This window comes from Argiope bruennichi, chromosome 3 (genome assembly GCF_947563725.1).
Source record: "Argiope bruennichi chromosome 3, qqArgBrue1.1, whole genome shotgun sequence".
Lineage (NCBI taxonomy): Eukaryota > Metazoa > Arthropoda > Arachnida > Araneae > Araneidae > Argiope > Argiope bruennichi.
In genome coordinates this window covers 56,752,633-56,772,924 of record NC_079153.1, presented here as the reverse complement: position 1 = coordinate 56,772,924, position 20,292 = coordinate 56,752,633, and the positions used below count along the sequence as shown (strand labels likewise).

At 24.8% G+C, this 20,292-nt stretch overlaps 2 protein-coding genes across 2 annotated transcripts; one reads left to right on the top strand and one right to left on the bottom strand.

Moving 5' to 3' along the window:
* Positions 1–399: 399 nt before the first annotated feature.
* LOC129963263 (FAU ubiquitin-like and ribosomal protein S30) lies at positions 400–6,382 on the bottom strand. The gene is made up of 5 exons (XM_056077507.1): positions 6,273–6,382; positions 4,471–4,551; positions 3,017–3,158; positions 2,859–2,914; positions 400–572 (listed from the first exon to the last, which is right to left on the bottom strand). Exons 2-5 carry the CDS (start codon positions 4,540–4,542, stop codon positions 447–449), a joined length of 396 nt encoding a protein of 131 aa, XP_055933482.1. The 5' UTR covers positions 4,543–4,551; positions 6,273–6,382; the 3' UTR covers positions 400–446.
* Positions 6,383–6,577: 195 nt separating this feature from the next.
* Positions 6,578–20,078, top strand: LOC129963869 (mitochondrial-processing peptidase subunit alpha-like). The gene is made up of 13 exons (XM_056078447.1): positions 6,578–6,671; positions 8,671–8,888; positions 8,988–9,067; positions 9,873–9,955; positions 10,614–10,716; positions 13,051–13,143; positions 13,261–13,433; positions 14,537–14,642; positions 15,215–15,426; positions 16,394–16,484; positions 17,978–18,040; positions 19,036–19,180; positions 19,721–20,078. The coding sequence occupies exons 1-13, from the start codon at positions 6,631–6,633 to the stop codon at positions 19,888–19,890; spliced, it is 1,578 nt and encodes a 525-aa protein (XP_055934422.1). The 5' UTR covers positions 6,578–6,630; the 3' UTR covers positions 19,891–20,078.
* Positions 20,079–20,292: the final 214 nt, after the last annotated feature.

Here is a 20,292-nt window from a genome sequence, read left to right as displayed (position 1 = left end):
AGAGAAAATCATTCTACATAATACATTTTATGTTTTCAACATGATATAATCTTGGTAATAGTCACATTAAAAATTAATGTTTTGGCAGTCCTTAACATTTTATAAAGATACAAAAAAAAAAAAAGTAAACAGTGTTTTAAATTTTTTAAAATAATAACAAACAGAGTTAAAAGTAAAAACTATGCATTATTATTAATCCTATAAAAATTACATATTGCAGGTACTGTTTTCATCATTGGTATTTGAATTTTAAGATAATAAACATCTAATCATAAAAATGTAATAAAGCTTCTAAAAAAATATAAAAACTTATTGCAAGAGAAGACAACAAAATTTTTAAGTCTTTATGAGTATCATATGAGAAAACACTGTTTAGGTGAAATAATACAAAACCCAATGTTGGAATTCATAATTTTTTTTTTTATTTTACATTAAAATTTACAAATTTAAGAATTAGAATTAGGTCCTTTCTTTCGTCCAAATGTGACAACAACGTTAACAAAACGTCTGTTATATTGCATCCTTCTCTTTGCTCGTCCAGTCTTCTTTTTCTTTTTTTCTTGTTTTTCAACCTAAATGATAAAATATTATATTTCAATCACCATAAAAATACTGAGAAATCAAGAGATTCCTAATTGTTAGTAAATATATAATTCTCAAAACTATATTTTTATAGAACTTAATTGTAGAAAAATTATAACCATTGGCTGTTCAAAAATATTAGTAAGTGCAAAAACATAATTTCTCATTAAAATTTATACAATTAAACTTTTTTTTAAATATAAGTGTATACTTCTAATACTGGGTGGCTACAGGAAATGTGAAAATTTTTTACCAGACCTTTTCCTCACTAACAACTATTAATATTAGCATTTTAGCTTTCACCCTCTCAAAATCATTGTATTTGTACTATATGCATTATTAAAAACACTTTTACAAGTTATTAATATTAAAAAAATGTATAATTTTTTTAACGGAATGGGCTTCTGAAAAAATTAATTTTAAAACAATTCTACAACTAATTAAAGCTCTTGGCATAAGTACCAGAATAATATTTTTCAGCATAAAAATAAAAATATTATAATTTTACTTCCCTAATAATGCATATTTCAGCAAAGATATAGAGAAACTGACAAATATTACTTTTTTTCTTCAACAAATCAAAAAATTATTCTAATCAAAAACTCATTATTTTATGAATGAAAGTAAGTTTTCCCAAATGTCGTTTATTATTACAATTAATGTTAGACATAAGATACTAATTTACAGATATTAACTCTTAATAATAATTACAGATATAAATATACTTAAAATGAAAAAAATTACAAATAATTATTTATTTCAAAATTGAAATGTCAATTATTAAAATACTAATAAAAAAACATCTGGTTAACTAATTGTACTTCAAGTGAATGAAAAGTTTTAGAAGTTACTTATGCAAAATTGTAATTTATTTCTCAACTGTTAAACTTTCTTTCTGAGCTGCCTTAAGAATTTTATTTAACTTATTGATTTTCTTGCTTTCAATTCCTTAAACTGACATTCTGTTTCCCTTTTTCTTTCTAAATTTTCAATTAACTGCTTTATCCTTTTATTTCTTCAATTTATAATCTTCCTATTTGGCTCGTGAATCCCTCACAATTAAAATTTCAAAATTATTTGTTTGATACTTCAAAATAACTTATTCCATTTCTTGAATGCTATCAAACAATTTTTCTTGCAATGAGAATGCCCATTCAAATTTTCTTTAGACAATCTTCACTCTTTCAAGATTTCTACTGCCATGGGAAAGCATTATCATTTTTAACAATGATACAGCATCACTGCAAGAGCATGTTGAATCAAAATTATTAGCCTTCTCTGTTCTTTGAAAAATAACAACCAACCCTTTCTGAAAGTTTTATTAAGATTGTTAGCCACATTCATCATTTACCTTTTAAACTACAATGAAATTCCAAAAAGTTGTCATATCCCTGAAAGAAAGCTGCCTAGATTGCAACTGGAATAATCATTCTGGTGCATTAGGTTTCGGACATAGAGAAATGTTGACCATGTTTATGCTCTCACCAGCAATTTTCTTCGATTTTTTTCGACATTTTTACGTAACTTTCCAACTTTTCCAGATTAATAATTTCCTGACTTTCCCCTGATTTCCCAGTTCTATTAGCATCATGCTATAAACATCAAAAGCTAAGTTTAAATGATAAACTTTGTATTTCAACAATGTTGAATGTATTGCCTTTTTCTTTTGTCATAAGAAATAAGTAAAGATATTAATAATACAGCTAATTCGGTAAGGCTAAAAAAGTTTATGCAAGTTTTACTCAATAAAATTACATTTACCATAAGCGTGAAAGGCCAAAAAAAAAAAAAAAAAAAAATGTCATTGCATTAATATTTTATATATCAACCAACAATTTTTAAAGTACCATATAAATCAAGGTGCATATATAAACAGCATAATTTCTAGAAAATACATGACACTAAAATTAAAAATCTTCTAAAATTATATGATTTTAATTTTTCCCTTCTTTCCTGCAATTACTTGTTGAGTAACACAAAAATAAAATTTAAAAATTACTGGTACATTAATGCAATAACAAAGGGTTAAAAAACACTGAAAAGAAAAATTGCTATAACTTACTACCTGTACACACTTTAAGCATGTTACTGAACAAGATTTTGCTTTTTTTGAAAGTGAATTTAAAAGATAAAACTTAACAGTAAATAAATATAGCATTGGTTGAAATGAAAATGCAGAATTCAAAAATACAGAATTAAGTTAAATGATAATAAAAATTGAAACAGACACACATTACAAAAGATCTTGCCATGTAAAAAAATCATTTTTAGAATACCTTTGGAGTTTGTCCTTTCACTTTACCAGCTCGAGCTAAGGAACCATGAACTTTGCCTGGAGGAAGGAAATAAGTTATTTAGTCTATGTAAGATTAAACTACGATTATGTTTATTGCAATAAATAAATAAAATGAAAATATATATTGTGTTATATTACCTCCTAATAGTCTGACAGTTACATCAACAGTTGCACCATCTACTAAGCAGTCAGCAATATCTTCATTATCTTGTAATTGATTTCCGCCATAATATAAGATCTGTTCTTCAGCAGAAATACCTTCTTTTTCCTCTAGGAATTCCTGCGAAAAAGATATAAACTCAAAAGATGCTCTTTGCAAAAATACAAGGAATAACCAGGTAATAAAGAATTAGCATGACAGCAACAATTATTTCAAGTATGCAGAACTAAGAAATAATGTTAATCTCATATAAAACTGGAAGAAAATATGGAACTTCTTAAAATTTTAAAATTAATTTAATGTACACAAAAACTGCAAAAGATCATGATGTAAAAATCAGCTGATTAATAATGAAACATCATTTGTCCTGTTATCTGTTACTAAACTCAAAGCCACACTTCTGACAGATTAATTCTGAATTCTCATATAATGTTATAGTGATTTACAAATTAATAAAATACAATATTAAATATTTCAAGGGGGAAAAAATGGAGACTTGACAAATGACAAAAGTATATAATTGTATTTACTAATTAAATGGAAGTAAAAAGATTAACTTTTAATTTTAATTTAATCTCTCCACTTGGTCATGAAAACAGAATTCATTATGGATGAATTCAATAACAACAACAATAGTTAAATTCAAATATTTTAAATATAAAATTTAAACATCTTCACCACATCTATGAAATAAAAAATATATAACAAATCATTTACTAATATTTCAAGTTTTAATTATTAACTAAAAAAAATCACAGAATTTTCTGAAAGTCTGAATTAAGATTTACAATAAAACAACATAAATATCATTGTAATTTAAGAATTTATTAATTAACATGAAGTAACTTATTTAGAAGATATACATGATCAATTCCATATTAATTTGGCAAAGCTGCAGACTTAAAAAAAATTACAAGATTAATTTACTAATCTGTAAAGTTTTAGAAATAATTAAAAAAAAAAAAAAATGTTGAGGCTGGATATGTAAATGACATCACACGAATACAAAGATTTTTATGGACATCCACCATAAAAGTATTTCAAACAAATTTTGCTTTTCTTCTATACTTGAAATTTGATTTCTATTATATTCATGTTATATATAAACATGAATATTCATTACTAGAATCAAAACTAATTTTTAACAAAAAAAACTTGAATAAAAATAATGCTCAATTTGTAAAAGTTTAAAAAGATAAATCTAAATTTCAAGCTAAATAATATCTAGGTTATTTTAATAGCTTCTGAATCCAAATTTGTATTACACAATAACATGTAAATGTAAAAGAAGTCCTAGAATAACAAAAATTTAGTATTTAGAAGCCATTATTAAAAATGATTCACAAAACTTTCTAATAAATACTGTACAAATAAGCATGCAAAATTCATTTGAGAAATAACATTGCTTTAAAAAAAATCCAACAAGTCTTACTTTTAAATCTGAAACTGTACCATCTTCAACATCAATGGTGTGCAAATCCTGACATCGAAGAAATATATGCATTTTGAAATTCTGTAAAAGATAATAATTAGACCTTTATTTTGTGATTTTACATAATCAGAACAATAAAATTTAGGTTTACTTCCCATTATATATATTACTTAATTCTTAGTATAATCAAAAATATTTAAAATAAAACAACTTAAGGTACTTTTCCGTAGCTGAACGAAGCAAATAACAAAGACATTTGGTGGAATTTCACATTATCTGATGATTTTTTCGTTCGCATCCGGCTAACGGAAAAGTACCCAACATAAATAAGGATAATTTTTGAAAATATAGAAAAATATAAAGTACAAGCAAAATAATGATTTTTAAAACTGAAAATTTTATAACATAAAAATAATACATGTACCACCAGAAAAACATTTTCCAATTAAAAATTAATTTATCTTAAACACAGAAATGGATTATTACATAGGCAAAGAAGGCAATTGTCTATCCAGTACAAATTAAAATTCAGTACTGTTTGATTTTGGAACATTATTCTAATATTATTAATATTTTGGAAATTAATCTATGCATTAACACTAATAATAAACATCATTATCCTTATAATTAGCATTTGCTAGATTTGTTTCATAATTTTAAAAATGTTGTTCTTAATAATTTAAATAATATATTATAATTAAATATTTTCTCAACTTAAATTGTGTGCATCAACTTCATATTATTTTGTAAAAAATTACTTTTAAATTCCCATTGTGCATTTTTAATAACATATTAAAACAAACTTTTTAAAATAGTGATCTGCAATTAACTATTTAATATTTCCCTTTATCACAATTTGCTACTTAAAAACATTCAGATTAAAATATTAGTTCTTGAAAGTTTGCAGAGGGAAAGGAATCCTGAAATTTGTAATAAATAAGGAAACCCAAGATGGATTTGAATTCTTAAGCAGAATGTCTTAATCAAAAAATACAACATTGGAAATTTATATTATATCATTATATTTGAAAATTAAAATTATACATCATTGTAAAATATAAAGATATATTGTAATATATAATTGATAATAAAACATATGAGTAATTAAGATTTATTAAATGCCGAGTATTATAACCAATCCAATATGTCCGGCTTATCAATCTTTAGTTTCAAATATAAATAAAATCAATTGTAATTGTAAATTGCTAAATATGGTAACTTAACTGTCTTCTTAAGTGGCAAGTGTTTTATTGTTTAACACAAATCTGGAAGAGACTGGGGAAAAAATCTGCGCCATGCACCTTGATCAAAATGTAAGATATGATCAAGCAAACCTTTATATAAACTGAGAATTACTAACAAATTTAAGTTCAAACATAAACACTATGCTAACGTTAGGATTCAAATTTTTAAAGCAAGAAGATTTTTCATGAATATTAATTTTAAAAAAAAAATTCTCGTTCCGAAAATGAAGAACTAAATATCACGATATGTATTTAACACTTATACAGAAAATAGGACAGCAAGGAAATATAACCACTATATTCCATACACACATATTTGTCCGCAAATAAGCTTATTTGTTGCAGATTTTTTAAAATTTTGACTTACAAATATCAATGATGCTTTCGAAATGAATGAATAATTAATTTGTAAAGCGTTAACTGTAAACATGCATTTTTAGGCTTAGCAATTGTATAATATTTGTCTCAATATATTATAAAAATTTCCACAAATTATAGACATGGGTTAAAGAAAACTGATTTACAAAAAATTATTCCGATTCAAAATAAATTACTTACATGGCACTTCTCAAGTAGCACTTTTTAATTAAAATAGCATGAAACCAAAACAAGCCTATTGGCAAATTTCAGTCAGATCGGATAAGAATTATGAAAACATGAAGGTTGCCAGAATCAAATAATCAAATAAGGCTAAATTTAATGAAAATAATAAAGATTCTTATGAATGAATAGAAATGCATTCTTTTTCATGAAATGTAAAAAATCTCATAATTTAAATGAAATAATTTTTTTATAAAAATAAATTAGCTATGGACGATTGAGCATTTTATAATGAAAAATTTAGTTAACTGTAACTATGAACCTTTGTTGTCATCTCAAAACAATTTTTTTCAATGTTCTTTGTTTCATTTTCATCATGGCTTTTACTGTGAAATGTGCTGCTGATATAATTCGAAGGTATATTTTGAGAAAATATTATTTCAGAGAATGTATTTAATGATTTTTAATTGGATATCATTTTTATTCTTTTGGGTCTATATCAAACAGAATTATTTTAAAAAATCTAGATTATAGTCTGATTTCCATTGCTGTCTGTATTACTTAAAACTTTAGCTTTAAAAGAATCGTTAAAAATGATAACACACTTACGAACTATAATAGAAGACTCGTCTGTTGAGGTGTGCTCGCTGTGTTGTTCATCTTATTAAAATTTCTATTTTGAAATTGTTCTTGATTGAGTCACTCTCGCACTGAAAAAGCCATAATTTCTAAAAATTCATTTGAAAATGTGTACCAATATTAGTGTATATTTGAAAGAAATTTACATCGTTTAGTGGGTATAGATTGTACAAATTTTGTTTCTAGTGTAGAGTTGAGTGTCCCTTCGATTGGCGACAAATTTCAGCAATGAAGTGCAACTTCAATTTTCCATAATGTTTTGTTTTCATTGACGTTACAGTTGGGTTACCGCCGAACTTAGCTTCAAAAAAAGTGCCAAAAAATCAAGGGGCACCCAATTGTAAACTTTTACCCAAATTTTTTGCTGTGGGTAACAATTAAATTTAGGAAATGGAAATCAGAAGCAACTATCTGTTACCTTTGCATAAAACTCTCTTTTGCAGACAAAACATTTGGATGAAATCTTTTGTTTATTGTGCGAGTAGAAATTTACCAGCTCTTGTTGTCAACCTGCACAGGAGAGGATATAGATGCTCTAGTTTTAGTAAATTGCAGAGAAAACAAAGTGTTGGGGGTTTTATGGATATTTACAGCCCTTGAGTTTTTTTTCATCGAGCAAATGAGAAATATTACCAAGATGCTTGATTTCGGAGTAATCTGAAAATCATCGAGCAAATTAAGGTCTTAAATATTCCTAAATACCACTTTTTGTATTTATTTTATTTTTTAAGCTATATTGGAACTGAGGGCGAAGCAATAAAATTCATATGCTCTTAACTCGTGTATCCTTGCTCAGCCAATATTCTGTCATAATATATTGAGGAGCATTTAATTGTAATAAGGCCCTGTAAGGATTAAATTTCATTAATATTTGTAATGATTTCTGGTTATATTGTATCTTTTTGAGTAAGTTTTTATTTCTCATTATTGAAAACCTTTGTGTCCAGCACCATTTAACAATTGAAACTGTTTTATATCTTCAAATTATTAAAATTAAAGAATATGGTCTTTTTTGTCAGTCTCTGCTAAATTGTACTAAACAGTAAAAAAGACACCAAATATTATTTTAAAAATATATTAGGCTGCCATATTTGGTAAGTTATGTATGTAAAATTACTGTGTGTCATTTGTACCATATTCTTAGTTTAGCTTTCAAATCTTGATATATTTATTGTTTTATCAAGTGTGTCTTCATGAATGTCTTATGGTTAATATTGTATAAGAATGTATTATGATTTTTTTAAAAACACTTTCTATGTAATTTTCTGTCATTACAAACAAAGGGATATTATTATACTTATCAATTCCTTGATTGAGTTTCTATGCCATTTATATTTTTTTAATACTCCTAGAAATTTTCCTATGAATAATAAATGAAACATCATTTCAGTTATGTGATTTTGCTATGAAATTATAGTTTTAAAAAATAAAAATGTCTTTCAGTGAATTAGATTTCAAGTTCATAAACTTTAGACTTAGTTGTAATTAAATATTAATGTTTTAAGTTTCTATTTTATGATAAGGATACTCATTTTAACTTTATTTCAAAACATAAATTGTAAATACTACAAATAAATGTTAAAACATTGTAATATGGATTATGAACTGACTTTAACGTAATTAAAATAAAATATTCTCTAAAGTATTTTTGGAAATTCTTTTGAAGTATATTGCATTTCTTTTTTATTATATGGCATATTATAATGGAAAACATTGAAGTTTTCTATTAAAAGAACCAAACAATATGAACTATTCAATTTCATTTTGGATATTGTAGAGATATTTCAAGTGGGTGCAGACAACGCTGCCATGCATTTCAAAGTTCATTAAATTATTCATCATGGAAGACGCCTCTATCAGAACCATTGCCTTCTATGCCAAAACCAATTTATGCCTCTAGTAAAAATCAGAATCAAGAAACTAAAGTTACTACTTTATCTAATGGACTGAGAGTAGCATCTCAAAATAAGTTTGGACAATCATGCACTGTTGGAGGTAAATAATAGTTTTCAGTTTATTCTGAGTTAAATTTATTCTTGTGTTAATGAATTGCATTAAATAAATTTGACTTTTTGTCTTGCCTTCCTTTAATAGTTGTTATTGATTCTGGATCAAGATATGAAGTGTCTTATCCAAGTGGAATTTCACATTTTTTGGAAAAATTAGCCTTTAATGTGAGTTGTTTTCTAATAGCAATTATATTAAAAATTTTATTTGTGCATTATTTATTTTTGCATAAAACTACCATTATAAAATTATGTGTATGATTTTTTTTTATGTATTCAAATTTTTGGACGAGTTAATGAATTCCTGTTAATAAATTGATTAAATGTTTAAGAAATGAAAATTGTTAATTGAGAGGTAGCTTATAGCATTTTCTATATAGTGAATTTCATATCAAGAATTTGGAATTGTATCTAATTATAAAAATTTGTTTAATTTTCTGATTGAAGGAAATTATCAAGTTAAAATGCTGGAAAAAAAAACAAGTTCTTTTTTTTTTTAGCATTCTAACTTGATACATTTTGCATACTTATGTTTGGTAAGCTACAAATTGAATAATTTTTAAATGAAGAGGTAAAATAATATGGCAGTAGGCAGTTAGTTGTAAATAAATATTAGTGTTTTCATGCATATGTAAATATTAATAAGATACATTTCACTTTACCTTTCCAAACAAAAAACTTGCTAAATCTTATCAAAAAAATTTTTAGCTCTGAATGCTAGTTCTTATGGAATAGGGCCAAAAATTATTTGATAATTAGATTCTGTTCATAGAAAAGTAACTAATGATTACATATTTTAAAATTTCTGAAAATAAAGCTTTATTCATATAATACTGAAAGTTATCGTTAAAGTATTCTTTGATATGAATGCTATTCCTCTTCTTTTTTAAAAAATTGCACACTTATTATTTAAGTTGTATATCCATTCTTTTCTTTGATTTCTGTGATAGTAAATAATTTTTCTTCCTTTCAGTCAACTGTTAAATTTACAGACAAAAATGCTATTCTTCAGGAGTTAGAAAAGCATGGAGGTATTTGCGACTGCCAAGGTAGCAGGTATGTTATAAAATCTTGTTTGTGTCTTTTTTTTTTTCCTTTGTCATTCTTTTGGAATCCTTTGTATGCATAATTATTGATTATTGTATAAAGGTTACTTAATACTATTATTTTAAATGCTTTTTTATTGCTCAGACTTGAATTTTTGACATGAATCTACCTGATATGCTATTAGAAATGTGATCTTTTGATTTTGAATGGTTAATATCTAGATTTTTAGAAATCTTGAGATTTTTTTTAAAAAATTGACTCTATATTGTTAGCATTTTCTGATTATGTTAACATTTCATTCATGTGTAAAGGTATTAATTGTAAATATGTTTTGTTTGAAATTTTGATACTTATGTGTCAGATTAAAAAGTGTAATCAGTTCCCTCTATGTTTAAAAATTCAGTAAAACAATTCATGCCACATAATTAATTTATTAAAACAAAAAGGGCAATAAAGAATGAGACTATTTGAATAATTTATTTCCCTTAAAATATTAGAAAAAGCTGTAAATTTTGAATAGCATATTTATTATTTGTGATTCAAAGGCAAAGAGTGTATAATAATGTTTATTTATTTATTAGATATTCTGTATGTATGAGTTTATTAATTTTAATTTTGAAATAATGTCTTGAGCAATTTAATTTTAAAACTGTTTTTATTCTTTTAGGGATACTTTAATATATGCAGCTTCAGCAAATTCTAAAAGTTTAGATCCTGTTATTAGTCTTCTCTCGGAAGCTGTTTTGAGACCACGGCTGTCTGAAGATGAAGTAAATTTTATGCTCATAATAGTTCATATATGAAGTTTTCAATTAAAATTAATTAAAAGTTTTATGACATGAATGCTTTTCAGAGGGAAGAAATTTTTTTTTTTTAATTTCTTTATGATTAGTGAAGATGTATATATGCTTATCTGTTTGTGCTCTACATGATAGACTGAGTGTAGAGCTACCAAATTTGATGCAAACATACTTTGAGGATGAAAATATAGAGTAATTTTTTAAATAGGACATTCTTTTCCTTATATATATATATATATATATATATATATATATCCTAATTAATTTCCTAAATTTTTATCTTATATTACCCCATATTGCTTTATTATGAAGTTTCCTGATCTAAATCCCACTTTTTTAATTTAATTATTTCTAACACATACTGTAAAAATGGATGATTATTGCAATTTTTTACGTTTCCAATGAAAGGATAAAATTTTTTGTCATCTATGCATTATTTACAGACATCCCTAAAATACTCTTTCTTAAAGCTACATATATCAAAGAAATCCCAATCAGAATTTCACAGTAAAATCACTAGACAGAAAAAGTTTTATTTCATTTGCGTTGTAATGTAAACAGACATATCTCATTATCATTGATCTTCCCAATGTACAAATTATGCTTTCTGTAGACAAATAAATCGAAATAGATTCAAACGTATCATCTTTCTGGCTTCATATCTACCGAAATTATGCTAAAATATTATATATAATATATTTGTTATTTTTCTGAAAATATTATCAAAAGGAATCATTTTTATACTATCTTTTAATTATATTAATATGGTTCTCATTTGATGTATATTTGTATGACTTAATTTTGGAATTTTTTTAATATATTTTATGCATAATTTATAATTATACTTTACATTGTTTTATTGGAGGTGAAACTAATTTTGTTTCAACAAATATTTAAATCTCATGGAGTTTTTTAGTATTGCCATTTTATTATTATTGTTATTGTTTTAAGATGGGATTTTTCTTTTATTTCAAATGAATTTACTTTTTAGATAAGTTTGTTGATCTGTTCTCATAATTTTATTTTTTTACTTTAATCTAAAGCCTATCTTCCCACTTACAGTCAAATAATATTTTCTGGATACCATACTCTTTATTTACATGTTATAATTAACTAAAAATATGTGATAGTTGTAATTGAAATTATAATTATGAATCACCAAAATAATTTTTTTAAAGAATATTCCATGGTATCTCAAACTTTTTGAGAATCATTCTGTCTTAAATTTTTTTGTAGATGAATGTAAAGATTAAGTCATTAGTTTTATTAGAATAGAAATTACTGTTTATGTTCACTGCTAAATAAATATATAGTTTCAAATTTTTAAATAATTTATATTAATGTTATATTAAAAAAACTTACTTTTTGCTTCCAATGTTTTTATTCTAACAATGTCTAATATGCTGCAAAGTCAAAATCGATCAACCATTGACACCAGTAGCCTCAAAATTTTCCAAAATATAAACTTTATATTAAATTGTTTGTCAATGCTCATTAAATTTTTTTTTGTATGATTTAAATATTTTTATTTAATCTGTAAATATTTCATCTTCATCTGAAAAGCAAGTGGAAATCGAATCACTTAAAAGAATTTTTCCTGTTCATTGTCTTTTCAAAGGAGCTTTATCTTTCGGAGTGCTAGAATTTCCCTTTTCTTCAACCTTTCCAATGATATCAGAAATATGTTTTAAACATTTTTTTATGCTAAAAACTATTTTTTCAAAAATAAATGGTTAATAAAAGTGAAGCAATAGCTAATATTAAAGAAAAAAAATTATTATATGTAAATTTAAATAATTTTTTTTTAAAATTCAGAATTATTATTTTTTTAAGCTTTTACTTATAATTGTTGCCTCCAAAATATCTGCAATCTCAAACTAAATAACTATATGATTCTGAATTGAAGCATTATATCATAAACAAATTTTTCATAAGGGAAGGGAAGGGAAACTGTGTGAAACAATTCAAAGTTAGTTTTCATTCTGATTGTTTCAAATCAAATAATTTTATGAAACTTCCTTTTCAGTTCTAATTTTCTTTTTTTTTTTAACTATTAGTCCCTTTTTTTTTAATGGTTTCCATTTTCTTCCATTATATATAAATATATTTAATATCCTTTATAAATCCATTAAAATTTCAGAAACAGTAAGTTATTTTTAAGTAATTAGATCTAATTTTAAATAATTTTTATTAAAATTCAATTATACAATTGAATTGAATGATTTATATTGATATTTTGTATATAAAAATTCATATAATTAAGACTTTTTTTATTAAATTTTAAATGAAATTTTCTATTGATAGATAAATAAAGCTCGTCAGACAATACAGTTCGAATTAGAAGACATTGAAATGAGACAAGAGCAAGATCAACTGATGATGGAATTAATTCATAAAGTAATTATTTTAGATACTAAACATACTTTTCATTTTTGTGGTTCTATTGATTAAGTTATTTATGAATTCAATATTATGATTGAATTATTTTTAATAACATTTCCTTTTCTTTTATAGGCAGCCTATAATAATAACACTTTGGGTCTTCCGAGATTTTGCCCACCTGAGAATGTCTTTAAAATTGATCAGAAAATTTTATATACATATTTGAAGAATCATTTTACTCCTTCAAGAATGGTTGTTGCTGGTGTTGGTATTGAACATGATGCATTAATTGAAACTTGCCAAAAGTGAGTGTGTTAGTCATAGATATTATTTCAATTGTTAGATTTTCATTTTATATGCAACCAAGTATAATGAAAATGATATTATCATAAGGATACTAAAAATGTCTTGCAAAAGAATTCTGAACATTTAGTATAAAGCTTAAAACTCATGGTTCAATTATATGTTTAGGCATAAATAACTGTTATATGTCAAGCATAATTTCATTTCATTTAGTATCATGATTTATTGGTTTAATTTTTTCTCCTCTTATTAAAAGTCTGTAATGTAACTCAGTTGTTGAATCAATTTGTATAATCATCCACTATCATCTGTACTGCTGGGCAGAGCTCTTATGTTTTGCATTGCTATCAGATGCAGAATTCTATCTTTTGTTTTGGTGTCTAGTAAATGAGATAATTTTTTAATATATATAAAGCTTAAATTGGCTGATTTGTCAAGGTGCAAATAAAATTAAGTATGATTTTGCATTTGTTATTGCATTTTTTTTTTTTTTTTTGTTAATAGTTTATTATTTGTTTCAATTTGATTTTAGAGATTAGTTTTAATTCATAAATATTATAGATAGATAAGAACCTATTGTGAAGAACTATTCCTGTTCCTATAAGAACCTAGGAAACAAAATTTATAATATTATTATATATTTATTATATAATAATAATATGCAAATAATAATTTCTTTACTTTAACGACTCTGTCAATGTGAATAATATTTATTATTAATTTTTGTTAGTTATCTATGACAATCAAAGCTGATATATTGTTAAAAGGATAATAGCCCATTTAAATGGGCATATCTTCAAAAGTATACATACTTTTATTTTTATGGATAATGATATGACTCCTTCCTACAGTCTTCTTCACTAATTTAACTATGCAATTTCAAAGTTTAAAAAAAATTGTATAATATATATAACTTTATTTGATACTTGTTCAATTTTGATAATTCGTTTTATAAAATTTAATTTTTAAAGATAAGTCCCCTTATTTTCCACCACAACATTATTATAAAAATTTTCACTCAGTTTATTTATTTGTTTTTGACTTAATTCTTATAATATGAGTGTGTCATGTACATGTTTATTAAATGATAAATTACTTTTATCAGGCATTTTGTTGAAAGATCTCCTATTTGGGAAATGGAAAAATTGACTTTAGATCAGGAAATTCCTGTTGATAATTCACTGTCACAGTATACAGGAGGCTTAGTTAAGGTATTGCATTCAAATACTTTAAATTAATTTAGTCAGTAATTATTTTTTTGGAATATGCTTGGTAAAATAATTGAACTAAGATAATTTTTTTAAATGTTTGAATTTAAATTGTTTTTGATGCTAAAAATTTGAAAGTAATATTTTTGACAAATAAACTATTTGTAGAAAGTATCAATGTTTGCATTTACTCATTTATATGTAGCATAAATTAATATATTTATGCACATACAAAGCACACTGAATAGTATCAATAGATGAATTAAATTTAATACAAAAAATAGCCATGGATAAATTCAACAGTCACAAAATGCCATTTTTTATCAGTAGGATTTTAACATAAACAATTAATAATGTTGAATCAAGAAACCATTGCTCTGATTTGATGCATCCATTTTGAAATATTCTATGCATTAATAGAAGTTATTTGTTAGTGCTGAGTTAAACACACCTCCCCCTTCCCTCCCGTCTTTTATCTTTTTCAGAAGAATTAAAAATTCAATGTTTATTTTTAATATTTTAAAACGCATATATATATATAATTTACTTTTTTTTTTTTTTTTTTTTGTCTATAGGTGGAAAAAGACATGTCCAGCATCAGTTTTGGACCATCACCCATGCCTGAATTAGCTCATTTTACATTAGCACTTGAAAGTTGTTCTCATCAAGATCCTGATTTTATTGCATTCTGTGTTTTAAACACAATGATGGGTGGAGGTGGATCTTTCTCTGCTGGAGGTCCTGGCAAAGGAATGTATACACGACTGTATACAAATGTTTTAAACAGGTTTGTGTAAAGCTAGTATAAGTTAAAATTAGATAATAGAATAATGGTTTTATTTTCTGCATTCTTATTTGTATATTTTGTGAAATAAGTGGACAACAGCAACAAAAAAAAAAACCGATTTACATATAATCATAAAATAAACTTTACTTTATGTCAATTTTTTTTTAAAAATATGTTTTACTTTATTGGTAAACTTTGATACTTTAAATTTTTATTTATTATTTTTACTGTTAATTTTGACAGTTATAGTATTATTTCTCAAAATAATACTCTGCTTATATTTCTTGATTTCATGTGGAATGGGATAATTTTAATTATAAATAGCCATACCTTTGTGTGTATTGTTACTTCTTTTGTTTAAGGCATTTATAGATTATTCCAAGTTAACAGAAACTTGTTTGCAAAACAGTAAAGTCAAATACTAGTATCTCATTTAAATTGGCATGAAGATATATATTTATAAGGTGTTTAGAAAAATGACTGAAGTTGCAAACCCATTGAGTTTCTAAAAAAGGTTTATTGTACAATTAAATAATTAATAATAATTATTATTATATGTAAAATGTTGAGAAAAGCTCAAATATCTATAAAAGCAAATATCAAATAAAACTAAATTAACAGAAAAAGTAAAAGATTAAATAATGAGATCTGAAAAATATTTCTTTGTGGATTATAAGAAGCTTATTTATGTTGGCTTTTACTCTGCATAAATATAATACAATACCGCATACAATATTTTATGGTGTAAATATTGAATAGAAAACATTCTACACGATTCTGTTTAATATTCTCTGAAACCAAATTCATATGTTTAAATTTAAATGAAAAACATTTATGTTATAATAAATTTTGGTTTTAATAATATCAAATATGCAAATTAAATAATTCTTTACTAGTTCAGAAACAGTAATGTTAATTTGGTATGCGTAATTTAATCAATAAAACGGTATGTAAATTTTCTTTCCAGATATCATTGGATGTACAGTGCAACTGCTTTTAATCATTCTTATTCAGATAGTGGTATCTTCTGCATTCTTGCTAGTGCTCATCCATCTCAGGTAAATATCTCAACATTTTTCTTATATTTTTTCCAGATTTTGAAAAATGTTATTTGAAATAATATGAAGTGTATGCTTCAGAATTCATTGAAATTATTAAAATATACTGCTTGAAGCTATGAAAGCTGGTTATTTTGTGAATTGTTTGATAAGGTATATATATCAAATGTAACCTTAGATCTGTATATTTTATAAGATTGAAAATGTTAACTATTATGCTGATAGGAGCTTATTATATAGAATTTGATTATGTGAGAAAATGAAATTTTGTAAGTAGAAGCATTGTTTATTTTGAAATTTCACTCCACATTTGCTTCATTGTACTACAACCTTATTTGTGTCAGTGAAGAAAAAATTATATACATTCATAAAATTAGTATTATGTTATGAATCATTACAACACCTTTTCATACACACATCGACCACACCATAAGTGCTTTCCATATAGATAAGCTTACAGTTGTCTTAATGGCAAACAGATTAATAGATATCCAGTCCCACTAACTCAGAACTGTATAGAATTGTGAGACTGCTGTCTATGCAAGTAAAATCTTCAGAACTTCTATTTATACAACATGCAGTTTTTGTATTATTATTATAATGCAGTTTGATATTCATTGCCTATAATTGTGGACTGTTCTCAAAATTTGCTGCAATTCATCCAAGAGCCAACAGCATTGTTCTATGGGAATGGCATATATACATATTTAACAAACTTTAGAAACTCTGTGAATATTATCCTCATGGTCCAATAAAAATGTTGCCATCAGCTTGTTATGCAAACTAGCATGTCTTTTCAGCCCATAAATATCTGCATTTAGAATCTGCCTTAAGGATTTTGATCACTTTCTGATGACATAGTAAAGTGTTGTATTGATTATCTATGATGGCTTGCTGGCAATAGCAGAGAATAAGCACATTGTTTACTTACAAAATTTAATTTCTCTAGCTGTTATAATTGCCAAATTTGGATTGTGTGCTATTTTTTGACCTAGTTTTTTCTTTACGTTTGTGTTTTGGACTGACTTCAGACTAGTGTTTATTTTGATAACAAGGCTCCCTCCTAGAAACTAAATTTTAAAATTTTTGACTGAATTTGCTGTTTTGATACATGATATGCCAATATTTATACACTGAAAGTTCGTGACTTTTAAGTTCTTTTTATGCCTTATTGTTAGTATTGTTTTTTGTTTTTTTTTTAAATAAAAATCATGCATATTTCTTACAAAACGCACCCTTGGTGTTCATAAGCAGTGTTATCCAATATCTAATAATAACTATTTTTTACAAATTGGCATTCTATATTTACATGTATTATATCTATCTATCTCTAAAAAAAAACTATAATTTTTTTTAATAAACACTTTTTTGATCTATTCCGAAACTTGTTACAGAACTTCTAAGTCATATATATATATATATATATATATAGCAAATGTAATAAAAATTTTCATATTAATATTACTGTTTTTAACTGCTATTTTCTTATTTAGCTTAGAGAGTTGGTGGACATTATTGTCAGTGAATTCAAGAATTTGACTAGCCAAATTTCACATGTAAGTATAAACAAAAACTACTTTGACAAATAATTTATTTAATTAAACATATATGTTGTAAGAAATTATGCAATGTGTGATGTATTGATTTAAGTAGTCTTAATATTTTCTTATTTATCCCATTTCATAAGCTTTCCACTCCATTAAAAGAGCAATAGATCATGCCATTTAATTTTCTGCATATTTTATTTCAAGTAGTAATATTTTGATTCTCTTATCATTGAGAATATTAGGGCTTTTCATTGATAACATAATGTATTTAGTTAAATTATTTTTATATTTTGCTGTTTATATAATTCATTAATTGATATTGATTTAATTAAGGGCTCATTAGATTCATAGAAATTATTAAGTACAATCATGTAGATTTTAATATTCATATACTAATTCATTAAAGAATGAATAGTTCATAAAGATATTGAATTAAATAGTTTAATGCTGATTTGAAAGAATGGTTCTGAAATATTTTCTGGAAATTAAATTTTTCTGCATGATATTAGTATATACCAAATTTCTTCTTTAATCTCTTTTCATAAGAATTCTTGTAATGTTTTTTTTTTATTTAGTCTGCACATACTATGAATGTTAAAAATATAACTTTAATCAAATCTTAATGTATACTATGATTTGCTTGTTTGTTTTTATTATCAAGCTTATATGTATATTGTACCTTTTAAGAATAATTTCTTTCAAATAACAGTTAAATTGTATTTAATAATTAATAGATATGTTTGTTGCAAGAAGTTATGTGCAAATTTGTTAAAAAAATTTGACCGAAAAAAATGTGAAGTTTTCATGAAAAGAACATTAAGTTCTATTTCATATAAATGATACTCAGAATGGTTTTAATTTTTTGATTCTCAACTTTATAAATTATGTTGTTATGAGTGATCCTATAAATGTGAGATAAGAAAATATGATTCTCATGAGAAATTTTCTTATTTGAGATGTGAAATATTTTAAATATGTTTGTTTTTTTTTGTCTGAAACTTTAGCTTGAGCTGGAACGTGCAAAAACACAACTTCAATCTGTTTTGTTGATGAATCTTGAATCAAGGCCAGTAATTTTTGAAGACATTGGGAGACAAGTTCTTGCTACTGGAAATAGAAAAGAGCCAGAATATTTTATTCAAGAAATAGGTTAGTTTAAGGGTTTTTTTTTTATTTCTTTAGAACAAGTAGCTAAAATTCAAATTCTTTAATGTTATTTCATCTGAATGTGTTAAAAGTTTATCTATGTGCAAGTTTTTATCCCATACATTTAAAAACAAAAAATATTTTTCAAAACAATTATAAAGAAAAATTTCAGTTTTATTTTAATGCATGTATTTTTTTTAAATGATTGTTTCTGAATTAAAATGAACATTTAATTTACTAAAAAATATGCTTTGTACAATGTGAAATTAATAGTTCCAATGCTTTTTTGCAGCATTAAAAATATTGATAGCATTATAATGAAGTATAATGCTACCCCCCCCCCTTAACTGAAGTATCTTAGTTATTCCATTGTTCCACTGTCTTAAAATATTATTATTTATATTAAATTAGAAATTTCGAGAAATTTAGAGTATGTGCATAAATTTTTGGCAGAGAAGAGAAGAAATTAGTCAATTTTTCTTGATAATTTATATTTAATACCTGTTTTTAAAAAATTCTATAAATTATTTCTTTATTTTTCAGCTAAAATAACTTCAGATGATATTCACAACATATCAACAAAAATGTTAAAATCCAAGGCTTCTGTAGCTGCACTTGGGGATTTAAAACAACTTCCTTCTTTGAAAGAAATAAATGCTAATTTAGTGAGCAAAGAAAAATTAAGAGCCAAACGATTTTCTCTGTTTTCTTAGTATTTGTACATGCTGGTCATCCTTTTGTAAAATAATTGTTGCCATTTGCTTTACTTTCATATTTATACTTGTACATGCTGTAGACTATACTTTATGGTCATTACAGAAATTAGATCCTAAAGAAAAGTAAATATTGTTCACTATTTTACAGTAAAACATAATAAAATTGTTACAAAGTTTTGCATTTATTTATTTTTTTAATGAGTTCAAAAAATAAAATTAAAATATTTTAATTTGTATAAAAAAATCAATTTGCTGTTACAATGTGGAATAATTTCTTACTATGCCTAAAATTTTATATTTATTTTTAGTCACTATTTTTGCTTCATTTATTCAACTTTAAAACTAACTGTGTAATAAAAATTCATGCCTTTCTAGTTTTCCTTACCAAATCTCCCTCAG

What these genes read in the sequence shown, in the direction of transcription:
- LOC129963263 (XM_056077507.1), bottom strand. Translation starts at nt 4,542, where the DNA reads ATGCATATATTTCTTCGATGTCAGGATTTGCACACCATTGATGTTGAA. An exon ending in AACTGTCAGACTATTAGGAG is followed by an intron (nt 2,915 to 3,016) that starts GTAATATAACAC and finishes TCCTTCCTCCAG; the next exon opens with GCAAAGTTCATGGTTCCTTA. An exon ending in TGAAAGGACAAACTCCAAAG is followed by an intron (nt 573 to 2,858) that starts GTATTCTAAAAA and finishes TTTATCATTTAG; the next exon opens with GTTGAAAAACAAGAAAAAAA.
- LOC129963869 (XM_056078447.1), top strand. Translation starts at nt 6,631, where the DNA reads ATGGCTTTTACTGTGAAATGTGCTGCTGATATAATTCGAAG. An exon ending in CACGGCTGTCTGAAGATGAA is followed by an intron (nt 10,717 to 13,050) that starts GTAAATTTTATG and finishes TTCTATTGATAG; the next exon opens with ATAAATAAAGCTCGTCAGAC. An exon ending in TTAATTGAAACTTGCCAAAA is followed by an intron (nt 13,434 to 14,536) that starts GTGAGTGTGTTA and finishes TACTTTTATCAG; the next exon opens with GCATTTTGTTGAAAGATCTC.